The 22,191-nt window shown below is 36.7% G+C and overlaps 1 protein-coding gene across 1 annotated transcript in view; it reads left to right on the top strand.

Moving 5' to 3' along the window:
• Positions 1–1,036: 1,036 nt before the first annotated feature.
• LOC110108337 overlaps positions 1,037–22,191 on the top strand; it is a gene marked incomplete in the record, with an annotated part of 51,585 nt that continues 30,430 nt past the window's right edge. Inside the window, 7 exon segments of the mRNA XM_020838942.2 lie at positions 1,037–1,985; positions 4,423–4,968; positions 5,079–5,216; positions 5,284–7,335; positions 7,454–7,567; positions 12,666–12,848; positions 12,925–12,987. Of these exon segments, the coding sequence (XP_020694601.1) occupies positions 1,164–1,985; positions 4,423–4,968; positions 5,079–5,216; positions 5,284–7,335; positions 7,454–7,567; positions 12,666–12,848; positions 12,925–12,987 (3,918 nt within the window).

Raw genomic sequence — 22,191 nt, forward strand, 5'->3', positions numbered from 1 at the left:
GGCTTTGCAAACTAAATGACCCGTAATACTCTAGGTTTTCTTATAAAAATCAAAATTAAACCCATCAGGTCCTAGTGCCGAGTTGGAGCAGCCAGAGTTAATAACCAACTGAATTTCCTCATTAGTTACAGGCCTCACTAATGAAGTAATAGTCTCATCAGGAATCAGTTTACCTTTAGGAATAAGACTAATATCATTTAACTCAGGAGGAGTAGAATTATAAAGAATTTTGAAGTGCTGAATGATACTAAAATGGTTGCTATTCTCATGATCATATGTATGAAAAGTAGCAGCATTAAGAGAACTCCCATTAAATGCTTTCCTTTTCATAATTTTGGAGTAGAGAAACTTCAAATCTTCTTCACCATTTTTTAACCATTTAATTTTTGATATTTGGATAGTCCAAGAAGCATGAAGAGAATTGTAATAATTAATATTCGCATTGATCTTTTTGAGTTCTCCACAAAGCTCTCTATTAAGAGTATCAATATCAATCAACTTCTGACACCTATCTTGTTCAGCAGCTAAGGAAGCACATTTGTTAGCAATGTGATTGTAAGAACTCCAGTTTCTAGCTTTGACCTCTCTTTTTAATAATTTCAGTTCCTTATATAGACTAATAATAGGATTCCATTGATTCGGAATTTGAAAAATATTCAATAGAATGCTCCAGAAATCCTGAATATGACACCAGTAATTTTTATACATAAACCGCTTGTGAGAATTCTTAAAAGGGACATCTCTGAGGATAAGGAGAGAATGATCAGAAATTTTCATATCCCATTCTTTAATTAAACTATTAGATGAAGCATATTTTACTAATCATAAATATAATAGTATTTGCTTGCTTGAACTAAGATGTTTGAGATCTATAGAAACTAAACAATAATATTCTTTTGCATATAAAGTATTTTACACCAATTTTATTTCAAATCAAGCAGTCCTAACTATATAAATGAATAAATTTCAATAATAATTAGATAAATAGATGAATTTTAAGTGCTATCTGTATAAATCCCCCTTTCTATTTCTATTCCACACGCACGATTCGAAGGCACGGTCCACGGTCCACGCTCCACCTCTGTTCATGCTCTTCCTCTCTTCCCTGTTCTCCGCTTCTCCTACCTCGCCGCTTCACTCCGTTCTTCCGAAAAACCCTAGCAATGGGCTCCGAATCACAACATCTCATCCACTCCCTCACTGCCCACCTCGCGCTTTACCATTCCCACATTTCTAACCGTAACACTAATCCTAATCCTAATCCTACTCATCGCGTCTCCGTCCTCCGCTGGTTCTCATCTCTCTCTCCCGCTCAGCGTCAGGCTGCTCTCACCATTTTCGACTCCTCATTTCTTCTCATCCTTCTCCAGATGCAGTCGCACCTCCACCGCCAAGGCCACTCGCAGTTCCTCCTTCTTCCCGACCTCCCCTCTCCTTCCCCCTTGAATCCATGCCTCCCCTCCCTCTCTTCCCGCCCCTCTCGTGGCCTCATCTCCCGCTCTGCAGCATCCAACTCATCCGCCCTGCTACTTTCCAACTCCCTCCGTTTCTTCTCTTCCACCTCGTCTGGTGTCGTCCTAGCGGACGCACTAACGGTCTCCGAGTCCCTTGTTACTGATGTTGACCGCTTCGTGGGTGTCATGGATGGAATTTCTGGCGGGAGGTTTCTTTGCGAGGAAGTTGAGGTGCTGGGACTTACTGTGCAATGGATGGAGTTTTCATGGCTGAAGGATATGGGGTACTACAGCTTCGAAGCATTTGTAGTGAATCGGCTTGAGGTGGCCCTGAGGCTGGCTTGGATTAGTTCTCAAGGAGGAAAGAAGCCCAAGGAGAAGAGGATGAAGGAGAGGGCTACAGAGGTTTCAGGGAAGGCGGCTAATGTCTTTTGGAGGATGAAGTGTTGTCTTGATTGGTGGGTTGGATTGGATCCCCGTACAAGGAGGGCGACAATTTCAGCTTTTTTTGGGAAGACATCAAAGACTCTGGTACTTGTTTAATTCCTTAAGTTTTTCATTAATATAGATTCCTAGGAAAACAATTAGTCCACGTTGACTGATGTAGTTCCATATTTTGAAATCGAGTAGAATCCAAAGTTATCACCTTTTTAGTACTGTGGATTTTGGCGTTGGTTTATGTTTTATTTGAATATCTAATGCATTCTTAAATTTGGGTTGTTTATGAAGAAACTATCTGCGAGCTGGCAAACCATTAACATATATCAACACATGAAATATATATATATAAAAGAGTTCCTCATAGACTTTGTTCTTGTAAGGCAGTGTTGGTGATACTTGTTTAGTTTATTATGAGGATTTTTAAATGCTATTATTATATCACCAACTTATGTTTTTCCTAACCAAATGGCAATTACAAATTTCACTAATCCATGGACATACATCATTTCTTTTTTATGACATGAATATTTTAATACATTGTGTTAATGCTAGGGCGTTTTCTGAAAGTGATGCGCTGCATGACCTGAATACAACAACATGTGTGCAAGGGGCTGCTACACTGGCGCTCGGGTGCAATGTTAAATAGGCAAGGTTCCCACATCATAGATGGATGTGGGCAAAAAAGCTAGTCCATGAAGTTAAATTAGGATAGGAATTTGAAATATAAGTTTCTTACAGACAAATTAATGGAATTAATAGATATTATGATTCATAGGAAGATAAATATTCTATCAATTTATGAAACTAACTGTATTGGAGAGAAGGTTAAAGCGATTGATAGTTGAGGATTTAAACTATGATATTATGGTAAAAGTCGTACTAGAAATGGTGTATATGTGATTATTGATAAGAAAATTTAAAGGAAAATATTGTAAAAAATAATAGAATTGGAAATATAATTATAGCTTTAAAGATTGTTGTTGATGTTAAGATTATTAATATTATAAGTGGTTATTGAAGGAGATTTAAATGGACATGTTGGTAGAGAAATAGATTATTTTAAAAACATTTATGGTGGCTATGAGTTTGGAGCAATTAATAAAGGTGGTATGATCATATTAGATTTTTCTTTAGCTTATAATTTTGTAATTGTTAATATCTTATGTAAGAAAAATGATGAACATCTCATCACTTATAAGAATGGATATAGTAAAATTCAGATTGATTATTTTCTTATAAGAAAAATAGATTGTTTAGATTGTAGAGGTTGTAAAATTATTTTGAGTGAAACTTTATGTATTTAACATTGCTTATTAGTTTTGGACTTTAAAATGTAGGGGCCAAGCATACAAAATAAAGTAAAATGTTATTTTAGGATTAGATGGGGTATTTAAAGAACATTAACAAAAATATTTTTGAAAGTTAGATATTTCATCTTAAGATTTTGTATGTGCATGAGGAAGCTAATGTTACGTGTGAAAAATAGCTAGTGATATTAAGAATATTGCAAAGATGTGCTTGGAGTTTCAATGAAAAAATCCCTTAATAAAAAAAATAACTTCATCTGACTCGAACCCGACGCCGCAAGGCTTCATCTGATTTGTCGGATTTGAAGAATTATGTACGCCCACAAGCCGCAAGGCTTCTCCCGGCTCCCGCAAGGCCCTAAGCGACATGATTTCACGCAACGTTGGCAAGGGCTGCAACGCGACAACGCCTGCATGCGGCACGCATGCTCGCAAGCTGCAAGGGATGCAGCCTACAACGCTAGCATGGTCGCACGCCGGCAAGGCCACCTACAATGCCGGCAATGCTGTCAAGTCCTAGGGTTTGCTTCACGCAACCTAAGGTTCAGAAGTTACGATGGCTCGACGTTCCGCCTGATCGTATTCACCTGCTTTGCATGTGAGGTTAAGTTGGTTTCATGTCGGATCGGGTCAGCCCCAAAACCTGACATGGGTCGGGTTTGGGTTGATATTTTTGTTCTGTCTGCAAAAATTGGCCGGGTTCGGGTCATATCAAACAACTGCGGGTCATTACCGGGTTCTACCCAAACTGACCCGCAACCCGATTTTGACACCACTATAAATCCTGAATTTAGACTTGGCATGACATGACATGACATGTGGACAAGGATCATAGCTACTTTTGAATAGTCAGGACATTTAAGTCATATAATGTTGGGTTATTTTTTTAAGAAGGATCTTATTACATTATAGCACGTGCATTTAATTTTTTTTAACATATATCTTACTTACAAAGCTTCCTGAAAATAATGCAATCTTGGATATTAAAAAGAGAAGATTTCCACGATAGTTTTTAATAGAGTCTGATATACAATGTTGCATAGTTCTTATCCTTTATCTTTTGCTGACTTTAGTATTTGTGGTTCTGTTGGCCTGCATTGTCATAGTGGTAATTAATTTTAACTTGCGATCAATTCTCATATAGTTTGCTAAAAAAACTCTTTTTTTGCATTACTTCTTATGCTTCAACACCACTAACTTTTGGAAACTTAAGTTTGCAGGCCAATGAGATAATTAAGGAAGAAAATGCTGCTTTGAGCAATGGGTTTGGTTACTTAAACATCGGAAGAAACCTGGAATTTCAATATGGTGACTTGCCATCATGGAAAAAGGCTAAACAAGCACTCTTTGAAAGTGATGTAGAACTTGGTTTGGATTTTCTGCCTATTGCAACTTCGAGAGTACCAAATAATCTTGCTATTATATTGAACAAATTGCTTGTTGTTCATGCCATGTCCAATGTACTTTTAGCATGGCAGTTAGGAAAAGTTGAAACTGAGAAATTGTTCTTTGGTTCATTGGGTTCTAGCCTCACTGTTTCTGAATATATAAGTAGGAAATTGCAAAGATTTCTCATTGATTTTCATTCTATATTTATAAATCATGAACTTATGGAGGATACAAAACTGAGTAGTTTCCCCGAAAAAGCTGAAGAAAAGTATAATTTAGTATGTGGGAAAGGGAAAAGCAAATCGCATTCTTCAAAGAAATCTAATGCTATGCCTAAGGCTTACAATTCTGCTTCTATATCCCGGGAAAGTTCTATGGTATTTCCTAGTTTCATTAGCTCCAAAGTCTATTTCCTCTATTCTTTATATTTTCCTGCTGTTTAATTCTACTTTTGTATTGTAATCAATTGAAAGGATTAAATTTACAGAGACTTGATTGTAGTTCCGAGCTTTGCTTCCAAGGGAGCACTTCCTCTTTGGTTGCTAGAAGGAACATAGATGGCGTTGTTTCTCATGCTGTAAATAATGCCCCTGAAGTGAAGCCTTTAGCTGCACAAGAAGAAATGGTAAAGCTTTTAGCCGTGTTCTTTGTATGGCCTGTTAAAGTATTGAAAAAAATATTATTTATTGTAGGACAATTTAAATGCCAGAGTTTCTGTTGATGACAAAGAAAAGAGTGGTAAAAGAAAAAGTAGAAGAAAAGGGGCAAAAAATAAAAGCTCTAATGTGAAAAATACCGGAAAATCTAAACACAAAGACAGTAAAGGCACCAAGCTGTCTCTTGATGCTGAGAGGGAACTGACAGGGACAATTGGCCATGTGTGTAGTTCAAATTCTCGGCTCAAAGCTGATGATATATCATCATGTGACAACCTTTTGGAAAAATCTGTCTCTGACATTTCACAGGAATATGCAATGGTGGATGTGATGCAATCAGAAAAAGGCATCCAAGAAGATCAGTCTCTTTGTTTGACTGAAGGTAGATCTACTACTGTTGAAGAATGCCATCATAGTTCTGGCAAAACAGGCAGTGATATGTTGGCATATGTTTCACCTTGTCTTGCAAAGAGTGAAGAGCCTCTACAAACCACTTATAGAAATAGTGCATACCCTGACAAACAGAATGATCCTTTGATGGGAACTGCATGTGGCTCTTCTCTGCGTGCCTGTGAGCATGATAATGTGGTCGCTGAGGAGAAGCATGTACAGAAATTTTCTTGTGCTGCAAGAGGCACTGCATCTTATGTTTCAAAGGAATGCTACCGTACAGCTGCCGATAAGCAATGTTCAGTAATACACAATGGTGGCAGTGAATTCCATTCATTCAGAGACACAAATTTCATGGGAGGAGCATCATATGAATGGCCCAGCATAACTCCAATTCATTTTTCATCTATTAATTCACATCTCCTCCCTGCTACTGACAGGCTGCATTTAGATGTTGGTGTCAGGTTGCCTTATCACAATCATCAATCCTTTATGGCATCAAAGGTTCATGTGAGAAATTCTTTAAACGAGTTTGGACATAACCGGATCTTACCTTCTTTGACTTTTCCCATGAGCTATGACTGGCCTCCCATGGTTAAAAATTGTAGCAGACTGAGTCAAACCCAGACTGTAGGGTATGAATCTGCATATAGTCATAGCATGCCCCCTTCTTTGTACACATGCGCTGCTCATGGAGGGCAAGCTAATGTGGCACCTGGGGATAATGATTTTAAGCATGCCGGAGATATTATTGATGTCTATGATATGAAAAATATATCTGATTTGGTTGAAGATGAAAGCTATTGGTTATCTGAAGATGAATCTGAGTCTTTTGCAAGGTCTGGAAGAGATTATAATAATTATTTTGGTGGTGGAGTTATGTATTGGAATCCTGCTGAATTTGTTGGAACTGGATTTTCTCGTCCACCTTCCCACAGTTCTGAAGATGGCTCATGGGCTTGGCATGAAGCTGACCTTAATAGAACCATTGATGATATGGTTGGTTGCAAGACTGGGTTGCCTACTTATAGCACAAATGGCATGGCATCGCCACCTTCTTCCTCTTACTGTTCACCATTTGAACCTGTGGCTTCTGGACGCCCATCCATGGGTTACTCAGTTGCAGGAAATGATTCTTCTAGTAATGCATTACATTCACCATCAGTTTCAGAACCTCCGGATGAGAAAATCTCGTCTTCTAGTGCAAATTCAATTGCTGGTATTGAAGGAGTGAAAGGAGATCCGCCTCCATACCCAATGCTGCGACCAATCATTATTCCAGCTATGTCAAGAAAGGGATCCCGATCAGAATTTAAGCTTGGTCATGATAATAAAAGCGCTTGTTTACCTTCTACAAGGAGAGATACTCCACTGACAAAGAGACCTCCATCTCCTGTGGTTCTTTGTGTTCCACGAGTGACTCAACCCTCTCCACCTTCTGTTGGAGAATCAAGGAAACGAGGATTTCCAATTGTAAGATCTGGTAGCTCAAGTCCTAGGCATTGGGGTGTAAAAGGTTGGTGTCATGAAGAAAGCACTGTGGCTGACCCTCGTCTTTGTTTAGATGGTGCGGAAGTTTTGTGGCCAACCTGGGCAAACAAAGGCCTTGGGGTGGCTGCAGTGGCCCAATCTCTTCAAGGATCTTTGCTCCAGGATCATCTTATCACGATTTCTCAGCTTGCACATGATCAAGAACATGTAAGTGTTTCTTTTAGGTTTCAGCTATATTTTATCTATATTTTGTTTTTCCTGCTGGAGTTCTTAATAATAGGGTTTATTTTGGCCTAGAATTTGACTTGAAAGTATTATGCCACAGCCAGATGTTGCATTACCTTTACAGCCACCTGATCTACTGAATGGCTCTTGCAAAGGGTCGCTAGCAAGGATGCAGAATCTTCTTCATGAGGAAATTGACCTTTTCTGCAAGCAGGTATTGGCTGCAGTAGAATCCTTTTTGACTGTTACTCGGTGTTTCTTCTTTCTCTCCTCAGTATTTTCTCTTATTAGTAATTTCAAGAACGTTCATTGAAATTTTGATTTGAGCTTGGGAGTTTGCTGCAAAGCTTAAACTTTAGAACTTTGAATGCGTAAAAGCTTTAATTTTTGAGAATAAAATTGGCTTTATTCCTCTAGGATTGAACCCTTCAGAGGAGAATGCAACTGCAATACTAATCTGGAAGTTCTGCTGAAATATAGAAATCATTCTTCAAAATCTAGGAAAGAAAAAAGAAAGATTGCCATGGTTGAGTTATTATTTGTTCCCTAGAAAGCGACATGCTACCTTAGACAATGTTCTTCTATAATATTACAACAATAATGACAACAAAAACATCAAGCCTTTATTCCACTACATGGGATCGGCTGCATGAAACATTTGTCTCCATTTTGTTCGATTAGGAGTCAAATTCTCATTGAAATCTAATAAAAAAAGATCATTTCTGATATTTTTTAATCCAAGTCTTTTTAGGTCTACTCTGCTAACCAGGTCATCAGAAGGGTCGACATTTTACGTGACCAAACCATCTAAGGCAACTCTCTCTAATCTTAATATGCTACTAGAGCTACTCCAACCTTTACACATATATACTTGTTTCACATTGTCTATGAGAGTGAAGTCACTCATCCACCTGAGCATCCTCATCTCTGCAACACTTGACTTAATTTTATGCTTCTCTTTTAATGGACAACATTCTGCGCCATAAAGCATTGCAGGTCTCACCACCATTTTATAGAATTTTCCTTTAAAGTTTGTGGGTGCTTTTCTATCACACAACAGACCCAATGCATTATTCCACTTCAACTATCCAATTTGAATTCTACTAATAATATCCTTGTCTATTTCACCATCACTTTGAACAATAGACATGATATATCTAAAATGTGTACTACTCATGTTAATGATTTGATCACCTAAAGTCACAATCTCCCACTAGATCTATTACTACTAAAATTTCATTCTATATATTTGACTTTAGATCTTCTCAAACGAAAAACTTTAAACTCTAAGGTTGACCTCCATAATTCAAGTTTAACTTCAACTCCCTCTCTAGTCTTATCAATAAGGAAAATATTGTTAGCAAAAAGCATATACCAGGGTACGTCCTCTTGCCAATGTCTAGCAAGAGCATCCATGACTTAACCAAAAAGATATGGGCTTAAAGCTGATCCTTGATGTAATCCAACTGAAATAGGGAAGTACTTGGTCAAACCACCTTGTGTTTGAATGCAAGTAATAGCTCTTGCATACGTATCCTTAATAACTTGAATGCAAGCATTATTAATCCCTTTCTTTTCTAGAACTCTATAGAGCGCTCCTACTTGAACTTTATCATATACTTTCTCTAAATCAATAAATATCATGTGTAGATCTTCTTTATTCTCTTTACACTTCTCCATCAAATCTCTCAATAAATGTATAGCTTCCATAGTAGACTTATTCGGTATGAATCCAAATTATTTTAAGATATATTAGTATCACGTCGTAACCTATGCTCAATAACTCTCTCCCATTGTTTTGAAGTATGGCACATTAACTTAATTTCTTTATAATTTGCACACTCTTGTGCATCATCTTTATTCTTAAATATAGGAATCATCACACTCCTTCACTCATATAATATCCTTTTATTCTTCAAATAGTATTTAAAAGTTTTGTAAGCCAATAAATTTTTCATCTCCTAAGATTTTTCATGCCTATATTGGAATATCATTACGTCAAATAGATTTTTCACGCTTCTTTTTTTTGTAAAGCCGCTCTAACTTCGGTTTTACTAATATGCTAATAAAGAAGTATTTATTTTCATTTAGGGAACTAAGGTCACTGAAGTCAATCGTATTTTCACAATCTTCATTGAAAAATTTATCAAAATATCTCATCCATCTTTGTTGAATATTCTATTCTAATAAAAGTACTTTTTGATCTTTATCTAGAATACACTTGAACTAAATCCTTACTTCTCCTATCTCTTTATTTGACTAGCTTATACATATATCTTTCACCCTCAATATCTAATATATTATATGAATTATTAAAAGGTAATTTTTTTGCATTACAATGATTACATATTCTTTCTTAGACTCTTTACGGATCTTTTTATATCTTTCCTAATTTTTTGAGCTTTATACCTAAACTAATTTTTATAACAAAGTTACTTATTTTTTAATCTTTTCTTGCACATTTTGATTCATACACCAACTATTTTTACTATTAGGAGTTTTTCCTTTTGATACTCTAAGCATATTCTTTGTAATATTCTTAATATCATTTGTTACTTTTTCGCAATAGTTTTCTCATGCAAAGTCAAAATCTTAAAATCTTACTCAAAAATTTTTTGTTAGTTTTTTTTTAAAATGTCTCCATCTAATCCTGTAATATTATTAAATCATTTCTAAGTTTGGTTCACTTTGTCCTTTTCATTGCCAATTCCGCCGTTGCATCCAGGAGAGAAAATAGATTGGCATGTTAGGCCCTTCAGCATTCAAAGCCAATGCCGCCCAGCTGCTTGTTGGCTCAGACCTATTTCTTAAATATCTAATAAAGGCAATCAAGAATATTAGAATCCTTGAAGTTATTTGACTAAACTGTTAAGCTTGTTAGTGTAGCGTTTTAGGATGCGATGACCTTTTTGATACGTTGAGAGATAAAATATGCAAAATAGTTTCTTCCCTGAAAACAAGTTGAACAACGTTACCGACACCCTGTGAAAAAAATGCTTGGGTTCCAAAGGGAACAGACCTTGTCTGCAACAACAACAACATCAAGCCTTTATCCCATTATATGGGGTCGGCTACATGAATCCTTTTTCTCTATTGTGCCATGTTAAAAGTCAAATTCTCATTTAAATCTAATAAAAAAGATCATTTCTAATATTTTCTAACCAAGTCTTCTTAGGTCTACCTCTATCTTTCTTAGCATAAGCCAAATCTAATATATCTACTGATGCAGGACTACTAAGATGACATGCTTATGGATTCATGTGAGCATTGCACAACTAATAGATTAGAACAATTTCGGAACAAAATTACAAGCAATTTTCAAACGTCAATTAAAACAAATGAGTGGATCAATTGCGTAGGCTAAATCACATGCTCCGAGTCTGAACTAGCAAGATAATTAAGAAAATAGAAGCAATACAGAATAGTAGTTTTCAAGTTAAATCCCTAATCTAACAACGAGACGTAGGATGCATAGAAGATTACACTCAATTCCTACAAATGACTAGGCTTGGCAAGAGCAATTGAAGGCGCTTTCGTGATTACAATCATCCAATGAGAATTTAGATTTAGAAGAAATAAAACGCAAGTGAAAAGGAGAACCTTTGCTTAAGGAGGCGCGGAGGTCTTCTACTTGATGCCAGCAATCTTGACCCTTGTGGTAGAGAAAGAAGTTTCTCTAATAAAGGACTAGGGATCTTCTTCCAAGTGTTGATCTCAAATCCTGAATTGATGTTCAGGTTTTTGCTCCAAAAAAAACTGAGAGAATTCTCAGGTTATTTGGTGTAATTGAAGATGCTTGGGAGAAAAGAAATCAAAACATCCAAAAGCTTAGTCTAATGAGAGAAGATGGGGGCTGGAGAGGAAGGGAGACGGGTAGAGGAGGGAGGCGGGTGCTGGGCGGCAAACAGGGAAAATAAACTAGGGAAGGCTTGATGTATTTCCTAAAGTGACGTGCTCACTTAGGCAATAAATCAATCCAGGCAAGGTGTAATAGGCGGCCAAGAGGGATTCAAAGGTGATTTCACATTATTTCCTAAGTAATAGATGAGATTAGGAAATAATTGGAAAATAAATTTAATGAGGGGGCAAAGGAGGCCGGCAGCATACATGGACTAGGTGATTGGGTTGGAAAAGCAATTATGGATTTCTAATTTAGGAATTGGATTTAGGAAAAAATTAATTTAAATCCTCATGAATTTAAATTTGAAATTGAATTTAATTCAATCACTTTCCTAAAATAGAATAACTAATTTAGGAAATATTTTGAATTCAAATTTGAGGGAATTTGAAATTCAAATTTACTTCAATTAATTCCAAACCCAAATTAGGAAACCCAATAAAGAAACCAAGGGGTGGAGGACCGGCGGTTAAAGCCTTTGGCCGGCGGCAAGGGGATCGGGCAAGCTTGGAATGTGGGAGTTGGAGAGGAGGAGGGGTCGGGTGAGGATGATTTGACCGTGAGGTGAAATAGGATGGGTGGGGGGTTTTGGAAACTCGACGAGGAGACGATGACAAAGATAAAGAAGAAAACCACGAACCCGGCCGTCTCCAAGGTTGGTGGGTGATACGCCAATCTCCCTCTCCAAGGAAGCTCTCCAAAACTCTCCAAGAACTCTCAAAGGCTCTCAAACACAAGTGCAAGAAAATTTTCTCATAATCATTCATTAACCATAATAGAATAAAGTGGGGCTTTAAATAGCCTCCTACAACATGACTCGAAATAAAAGACACAAATGCCCTTTGGGCTTACATACGACAACTCCCATAAAAGGGGTACTACGGGAAAGAAAACTCATAAGCAATAAAATAAAATACAACGACTCTAAATGCCACATAAGCAAATAACAAGCTACATGAAAATAAAATACATCAACGACTCAAAAATATAAAGACTCGATCGTGGCCGTAGATCGTCGGCCGCGTCTCTGATAAACTCTCCATGATGATCTGATGTCCCCATCATCTACTCTTCTAACCGCGTCATCGGAAGGCTACCGTTTTATGTGACCAAACCATCTTAGGCTACTCTTTCTAATCTTCTCTGTCACTGGAGCTACTCCGACCTTTTCATGTATATGCTCGTTTCATATACTGTCTCTAAAGGAATAAATCTTGTCTGCAGAAGAAAAAAAGAATTTGCTTTCAGTAATTTTTTTTTAACTTCTTGGCTTAGATTAGCGTTCTTATTTACTTTCTTGATTTGTTAACTATCGGGAACTTTCTTGATCTAATCGCATCTTTTTTTGTTATGTTTTCATTCTCTTTTAATCTTTAGCTTAATGTTTCCGCAAAATATTGGTTGCTTGTCAAAGGTTGCTGCAGAGAATTCGATCCGGAAGCCATTCATTAATTGGGCTGTCAAACGGATCACAAGATCACTTCAGGTACTTTGGCCTCGTTCTCGCACAAATATATTTGGTTCTAATTCAACTGGTTTAGCTCTTCCGACTAGTGATGTAGATCTCGTAGTGTCCCTTCCTCCTGTAAGGAATTTGGTAAGTAAATTGTGATGAACTGCTAAATTTTTCTGTTTCTTCTTTTTTTCAACCTTTTAATCAAGATATTTATCAGGAACCTATCAAAGAAGCTGGAATTCTTGAAGGGCGTAATGGTATTAAAGAAACATGTCTGCAGGTACTTTTTTGTTGTTATACGTCTTGAAACATTGTACTTAACTGTTATGAGATAAAGGCTTACATGCATGTTGTTTAACTTAAATTCCTGTTTTCACCAATCCTGCGGATGACTTTTTCTGCCAAAAACGTAATTTCTTTGTAAGGAGGGATTTCGGGTGTTGATTTTATTGCAGTCATAATGAAAGCATGAATGATGATCTGCTGAAACTTCTTTTAGTTAAATTTTGGAAAATTTTCTTTATGACTTGAAATCTTATTTATGTGTCAGTTTGCACCTTGTTTTACTGATTCCTGGATTACTATTGAGTGTCATGGTCCCCCAAACTGTTGCCTACCTACCATTTTTTGAAACTATTTTTATTATTTTCTTTGTTATGTTTAAGTTAACATGCAATTTTCAGCAAATCTGTAGTCAAATCTTAATACGCTCGTCTTTGAAATCTTATCAAATTAGTGTCTTAGCCCTTGACAGCTTTTCAGCAACACCATTTGGTGTTCTCATATTTTTTTAGCTAGAAGTGATGCTAATCTTTAATTTGAGCTTCTAATATTTGAATTGTTGTTGTTAGCTTCTTTCCTTTTTTTCTGTGTTGTTAGCTTCTTTATGTGAATTTAGGGCTGCAAATGAATCGAGCCGAGCCGAGTATGTGAGTATTCATGTTTGTATTCATTTAATATCAGGTTGTTCAAGTTTGGTTCATGTTTGTTCGAGCTTTATTGTTTGTGTTCATGTTTGGTTCATTTAAATTAATGAGTGTTCATGTTCGGTTCATGTTCAAACAAACATGAACCAGTTATAAACGTGCTCTACTTTTAGATGTTCATTAACTTAACAAACGAACTTTATCGAGCTTCCTAGCAAACGATTACATCAAGCATGTTCGCGAACTTAATGTCGAGCTCTATTTATATTATTTATATTTATTAATTTTATAATCAAATATTAATTATTTTTATCAAGCTTATTCACGAGTTCAAAATCGAACACGAATCGAGTTTCTTATCGAGCTTAATGTCGAGCTTGTTCACGAACTTCAAATAATATTTTTCGCGAACATAAATGAGCCGAACGCATTAGTGTTCAAGCTTGTTTATTTTAGAATCGAGTATTTAAAATATTGTTCAAGTTTGTTTGTTTAGTTAATTAAACGATCACGAACGAGCTTTAATCGAACCAAATAACGAGTAGCTCGTTGAACGTTTGGTTCGCTTGCAGCCCTTTGTGAATTCATTTTAGAAATTAGGGTATGCATTTGAGGCTTCAAACATTGTTAATATCATATTACTAATCTATTTCGGGCTTCATTTGATAATGCTTTTTAGCTGTTTTGCTTGCATCTTAACATTAGAGGAGAGAGAGAGGTAAGGCATGGTGGATATCGCGTAGTGCATGAACACGCCCTCCATGATTTCATGACGATTTGCAACAAAATTATGGAGCACGAATTACAGAATAACCTTGTGGGAGCAACACTGAATTTATTTCAAAATAAAAGTTATAGTTTAGCATTACTATGTGTTTCAGGGGTAAGTGTACCAAACATAACCAATGAGAGTAAACTCGGGAAATCAGTTAAGATCTTTAGAAAAATAACTATTCTAATTTTTGAAATTCTTTTATGGTAGGCTTTTCTATATTTGTTACAAATAATTTTAAAAAAATAGAGAAATCGTTGGAGATAAATGTAGAATACTTGCAAATATTGGCTGTATCCTTTTGGGGGAGAATAAATGAAAACATAAAAAAAAAATTCTGGTTAAAGCTTGTTCAGCAAGCTTTCTCGAAAATGGTCAGAATTACAGTTCTAATTCATAGAGATAAACTATGTTCTGTTTTACTAGGCGTGAAAAGCTGGTAACCTTGGTGATTTATATGTAGGAAATTCCATATTGGCGGAAACCTTGTTTGTTGATCTTATTCAAACATTTATAGACCCTTGCCGCTATCTTTTGACTGCCATTGTTGGATCTCTTTGGAAATTGCAGCTTGCTTTTCAACAATTGTTAGCACCAAGGTTTCATTCTTTTTTTTTGAAAAGATATATTGTTATGAGGTTTTATGTGATAGACTTTGTTGAATGATTTAAAAAAAAAAGAAGTTTTATGTGATAGATTACTTCAAAAAGTTGTACATGAGTTAGCTTCGATAAGAGTTAGAGATTAAGCCTAGATGATATATGCTTTGTTTGGAATAACTTTTTGACTATTTTTGCGGTAAGAAAAGTACAACAACGTCAAGACTTTATCCCACTACGTGGGGTCGGCTACATGAATCATTTTTCTCCATTGTGTCCTATTAAAAGTCAAATTCTCGTTTAAATCTAATAAAAAAAGATCATTTCTAATATTTTCTAACCAAGTCTTCTTAGGTCTACCTCTTCCTTCCTTAACATAAGTCAAATCTAATACCTTTACTTTTCTAACCAGGTCATCAGAAGGCCACCATTTTATGTGACCAAACCATCTAAGGCGACTCTCTCTAATCTTATCTTCTACTGGAGCTACTCAAACCTTTTCACGTATATGCTCATTTCGTATCTTATCTCTAAGGGTAAAGCCACTCATACACCTAAGCATCCTCATCTCTGCCACACTTAACTTAGTATTATGCTTCTCTTTTAATGGCCAACATTCAGAACCATAAAGCATTGTAGGCCTCACCACCATCTTATAGAATTTTCCCTTAAGTTTGAGGGGTACTTATCTATCACACAACAAGCTCGATGCATTTCTCCACTTCAAGTCTTCAACCATCCAACTTGAATTCTGCTGATAATATCCCCATCTATTTCACCATCACTGTGAACAATAGATCCAAGATATCTAAACCGCGTACTCTTATTAATGACTTAATCACCCAAAGTCACAATCCCCTCACTAGGTCTATTACTACTAAAATTACACTCCATATATTCCGTTTTAGATCTACTCAAGTGAAACCCTTTAGACTTTAAGGTTGACCTCCATAATTCAAGTTTACCTTCAACTCCCTCTCTAGTCTTATCAACAAGAAGAATATCATCAGCAAAAAGCATACACCAAGGTACATCCTCTTGCAAATGTCTAGTGAGAACATCCATGACTAAAGCAAAAAGATATGGGCTTAAGGCTGATCCTTGATGTAACCCAACCGAAATAGGAAAATACTTGGTCAAACCACCTTGTGTTTGATATAACAAAATACTAATAATACTAGTTTAAATGTACGTGCATGTTAGAATTCATAGAATTTGAGAAGGTAAAAATACCTTTTAATTATTATACAAAATTATCCCTATTTATAGATCTATACAAGATGTCTTAATAAAGAAATAAATAACTTCTAATTGATACATAATTGCCTCAACATAATCCTTCCTAATTCAGCTACCCAAATATAGAAGGATATTGGCGTGATCCAGGTGAGCCTCCCACGGATTCTCATCCTGACCGTGGGATCAAATGCCAATGGATGACTGAGATTTTGACACTCCCCCTCAAGCTGGAGACCAGCTTGCAATTACTCGCTCAGAGGTAGAGCTGCATTGGTTATAGATAGGATATCAACCACAAGAGAAAGCCGGCAATGAAGGCCGATGATATAAAATTATCCTCAAAATTCCGACTAAGTTACGGCAATAAGGGCCTTTTTTTTTAATATATATATATATATATATTTTTCACTTTCACTTCTCGGTTTTAGAGGCACGTATGCAAAGAGACTTTGTCTCCCGCACGTTCGTCCGGTTATGCCCGCTCAAGTCCTTCGGCTTCGTCTCCTCTTCTTCCCCATGCGCCCTCCTTCCTATGCTTAAGAGGAGTTGACGGCGATGAACAAACCTGTGATGGCCCATTCGAACTACCTTCATTCTACGCCGACCAGATTCCAGAGTCGCAGAGCAGACAACGAACAAGCTTCAGCGGCAATGAAAGCCTAGCGAAACCTCTTTAGCTGCACTTTGTTCGACTATGCGTCGGTTCTTCGGCTCCTTCGTGGCTGTTGGACTACCTTCGACGACTTCTCCCTTATGTCGGATCGGAAGTTACAATACTTGGATCGGGTCCTTCGTGGTTGTTCGATCGTTCGCAGGTTCCTTCGACGATCTTCCCTTCCTGTCGGATCGGGCTCCTCCACCGAGCTGGGAAGACGCACGGAGATCGGGATCGTGCGGTTCTGCCGATCGAGTGGAAGAGAAGGATCGGGTTTCCCTTCTCTCGTTCAGCTCTGTTGATTGGAACGGACTTCCGATCGGCTTCGGAATTGTCTTTCGCACGGTCGGTTTCAGTCGGTAAGACCGTTCCTTCCTCTCCTTTGTTTCCTTCGTGGCTATTCGTCTCGGTTCCTTCGATGACCGTTCTGACGAAGTCAAGGAGTTCACCCGCGGCAGCAACCGGCGAGATCGACACTTCTTCGTTGGCCTCTTGCAGTGTCAGGAGGTTGGATCGTTCGGCAATGAAGGCCTCCCGATGGGCTCTGATACCATGTTAGAATTCATAGAATTTGAGAAGGTAAAAATACCTTTTAATTATTATACAAAATTATTCCTATTTATAGATCTATACAAGATGTCTTAATAAAGAAATAAATAACTTCTAATTGATACATAATTGCCTCAATATAATCCTTCCTAATTCAGCTACCCAAATATAGAATGATATTGGCGTGATCCAGGTGAGCCTCCCACGGATTCTCATCCTGACCGTGGGATCAAATGCCAATGGATGACTGAGATTTTGACAGTGCACATAGTGCACGTTGCTAGAATCTTAAAAATAAATGAAAATATAATAAAATTATAATCGTGGGACTATGATTGTGATAAAATATACAAAAAATTCTTTTAAATTATATAAGTTCATAATCATAAAATAATTTAAGAACTATTCGAGGCAGAATGCATATAATATATTCATAATCTCTTTTGAATTTTGAAACTGACAACAAAATTCTTTCATCTTTGAGGATAATAATGGTTATGGCCTTATGGGTTGTCAAGGTTATTTTTGTAAAAATATTTTTGAAATTGTGATCGAGGAATGAGCTTGAAAAACCAAAACAAAAAATATAAAGCTGCCCCAAACAAAATCATATTCCATCGACATTTGCAAAATAATGCGATTATGACTGATCTTTGAGTAGCACAAAGTAATATATCTTTTGATGCAATATGAAGGGCTAATATAATACCAAATAATAAAAAAATAAGTATTTTACTAATAATATTTGAAAAAAATAAATTGGCTCAAGCTTTGATGAATTTCTTGACATGTCAATATTTTTATTTTTGTGATGCTCAATTTTATTTTAATGTCTTCTTTGTTGCATGTTAGTAGGATCCATATTTTAGCATAGTTAATTTAATTATAATTATATTCAATATAACTATCTCTTTTATATTGTTTTATGACAATGTTTATGAGGCACATATCTATTTTTGTTGCCTAAATAATCAATATCCTCATACTCTTACATATTAAATACAATGTACTTCAAATTTTTTAACTCTAGTTATCACTTTTCATCAATTCTCCTAATCTTAAGTGATGCAATACTGATGTAGTCAAGAATTTACATTTTATGAATTTTACTTTTTTTGAATGCTAGTATTTTATTTTATATTGCCCTATGATATGGAAAACAATTCATGATCATGCTGGGTTCGATGCTCTCAGGTTGGTTCACACCATTGTCCTTCCACTTGTATTGATCTTGCTTCCATGCTCCTTGGTGGCTGGTTGGGTATTTTAATAAGGTTTTTTTTTCCTTATTGGGCTTGGCCCATTTCTTCCCTTAGGATGGTGGCTGCTTGGATTCTTCCCCTTGTTGGTCGTTCGGTTTCCCTGGTTGGCTGTTTGGTTTTCCCTTGCTGATTTCAGTACAGGATGCTTTGGCTTCTACTTTAATGAGCTAAGTTGGATAGTTCTTATTGGATGTATTAAAAGAAGACATTTATTGTGAGCAAAGTAAATGCTCTTTTCCCCGTCTCTTAATATATATATTAATATATAATATAGTGGGTTGTTTCTTCTCTCCTATTAGGGGGAGTTTTTGGAGGAAAAAAATAAAAAAAAACTTGTGGGTTTCTTCTTTAGCTTGAGAGTTGGTTTTCTGCCTAATCCCTATTACTTCCTCTCGGGTTATTTCTACTTCATCCCTCTATGGTTTTCCCTTCCACCAGTATCTTTCTTCTCTAAACTTTGTGAGTTGTGTGGTGGTGTTGTGCCATGTTCTGTTGGTATTTTTTTGGGGAGTGCAGCCTTATGTTGGATCAAAATTTCAGCGGTCGATCATTGGTTATATCTTTCCTTTGAGCACTTTTTCCTAATTTTGTGAGTTGCATGTTAGGTGACCAATTGTGGTTGTTCCGAGGGTTTTTATAATTTGTGTTTTTATATTTTCTTTCTTACGAGATTTCCTAATCATTTTCTTACGTTTGTTTCATATTAAGTTTCTTTCTATAGGTGTTTTCTTATATTTTATTGAAAGGAAGTTCTTAACTGCATGCCTAGTGTTCTCCTAAAATTTTTAAGATCCCGGGTTGCATCAATTTGGTATCAGAGTCCTAGGTTGTAGGACAAGTTTTTCTCTCTTAAAAAAATCAAAATAATCAACTAGTGGATTGACAACATATGATTATGCAACAAATGACTAACATACAACGACAAATGAAAGTAATGACTCGTATCCTGGCTACTGTTGGCTCAAGAAAAATGGCACGAATGCATGAATCCCGCTTTGCAGCCGTAGGATTTTATTTCCCTTAAGTCAGATTGTAGTTAATCAGATTTTCCCTGAGGATGGTGTCAGGGTTTAATTAGATATAGGGGCCTTAATTCCTCTGAGCGCAAGCACTCATAGTTAATTACCCCTCTTATTACATAGGAGAGAACTCTCGAATAAATTTTAGATATTTTTAGTCTCAATTGTGGGAAGATGAAGATAAACCCGATCAAGATCCCATGGTTCCGTCGTCCCGGGTATACCGTAGATTTCAGTCTACCAACACTAACAATCATTGACCGTAGTGTCCAGGGAATTTGATTAGCAGACATGGGTTGCCTCCTCTCAGGGATCCCGAGTAGATTGAAGTGGTTAAATATGGGTTTTAATTTTGTTAGGTGTTTTAGGGTTTACATACATCTATTATAATACCCAGAAGTTTATTTAATTTGGGATTTGTGACTTCATTTAGAAGTAACCCATAAGTTTGGATTGGGGCGGGACTTATGGCTTCCTTAGGAAGTAGCCCAGGAGTTTGGATTGGAGCAGGACTTATGGCTTCCTTAAGAAGTAGCCCAGTAGTTTGAATTTAGAATTGGGGCTTATTACTCTATTTATGAGTTGCCCAAGGATGGGTCTTACAACCTAACTCTACAGTAAGGCTGCCCGGAGGTTTTAATTATTTAGGTAGGACTTATGGATTCTTTTAGGAAGTAGCATGAAAAATGGGTCTTACAACTTCATCCTTTAGACTAAGATGCCAATGAAATTTGTATGGTTTGTATAAGATCTTATAATAGAAATTCCCCATGCTTTTGACATGGGATTAAATATCATAAATGATTGCATTTCAGAGCATTATTTAAAGATGAAATTCTCTCTTTGGGCTTTTGCCTTGATTTTTCATCAAGAGATGTTCATGTGATTAGATTTGGGTCGGGACTCGCGACCTTTACTAAAGGTAGCTCGAAGATTTCAGTTGAATAGGTCTCAGTGCTTCCTTAGAAGTTCCTTAATGATGGGTCTTACGATCTAGCCTGAGAAGCTAAGTGGCCCCAGTTGTGGGTCTTACAACCAAGTCCTATAGACTAGGATGCCCAAGTGGTTTGAGTTTTAAATCTAGGTCGTTCACTTGGAAGTTCTCTAATAAGCGGGTCTTACTGCTTCGCTTAGAAGTAGCCCAGGTGGTGGGTCTTACAATTTAGTCCTATAGACTAAGATGCCCAAAAGGGATTTGAGTTTTGGATTTAGGGATGTTCATTTAGAAGTTTCCTAACATGCAGGTCTTACTGCTTCACTTAGAAGTAGCCTAAATGGCGGGTCTTACAACTTAGTCCTATAGACTAAGATGCCCAAAAGGGATTTGAGTTTTGGATTTAGGGAATTTGCTTGAGTTTATTGTTTGAAGAGTTTGTACATACTTTGGATTAGTGAAAAATATTGATTTCTTACAACATTTTTATAAAGACTTGAAATTGCAAAGAGATTTTATCATAAAATATGGGTTCGTGCTTCCAACAATTCTCATATATATATATATAGGAGGAGGGGAGTTATGAGAGGGAGGGGAGAGACGGGTCACAGGAAAAAGAGGGAATTTTATTTCCAAAACATGATTTCTGATTTTAGGAAATAAGAGTAAAGCTTTGGAGTGAAGGAAATTTCTTGCTAAAGCATTTAGGAGGAGAGGGAAACGGCGGGACCACAGGGAAAATTAAATGGAAATTAAATTGGGAAATCCACTTGCATTATCCCGTGACAGGTTTGACATTGGTGGGTTACGGGAATAGAATTAAGTGGGAAAATTTTATTTCCAAATTCCAATTCTGGTTTTAGGAAGTAGAATAGGTAATGATTAATTAAAGCCAAGGTGGAGGTGATTTAATTTGGAGAGTGATTTGAGGGAATTAATGTCTTAAATCTGAATTTAAATTCAAATTTGAGAATTAATGACGATTGGCTTAAATGGTGGGAGAGATTAATGGGGTGAATAATGCTAATTCGAATTCAAATTTTCGAATTCAAATTTGCATTAATGAAGAGCTCTTCCCTAATTGGAAACTAATTGATTACAAGGGAAGGATTAAGGGAGGCCGGCGGGATTTTTTTGAATTCAAAATTCTGAGATTTTATTTCAGAATTAATGACATCATTAAATGCCTAATTATTAAGAATGAATTAAGCAATAAATAAATTTGAATTCAAATTTGAATTTTGAATTCAAATCCTTTGTTAACTTAATCCCTCCAATTTAGGAAAGGCAATTAATAATTGGAGCAAAGGTGGGGGTTCTCGGTTGGGGTGATGGAGGGGTTGTTAAAACTGGCGGTTCAATGGGAAGGAGGAAGGGACCGGTGGCGGTGGAAGGAGATGGGGATGTCGACAAGGAGAAAATGAAAAGATAACGAAAAGAATAAAACCACGAACGCGGCCGTCTCCAAGGTTGGTGGGTGATACGATTGCCCTTCTCCAAGGGACTCAAATCACGAGCCCGGACCCATC

The sequence above is a fragment of the Dendrobium catenatum genome, unplaced genomic scaffold (genome assembly GCF_001605985.2).
Source record: "Dendrobium catenatum unplaced genomic scaffold, ASM160598v2 fragScaff_scaffold_1282, whole genome shotgun sequence".
NCBI classification, from domain to species: domain Eukaryota; kingdom Viridiplantae; phylum Streptophyta; class Magnoliopsida; order Asparagales; family Orchidaceae; genus Dendrobium; species Dendrobium catenatum.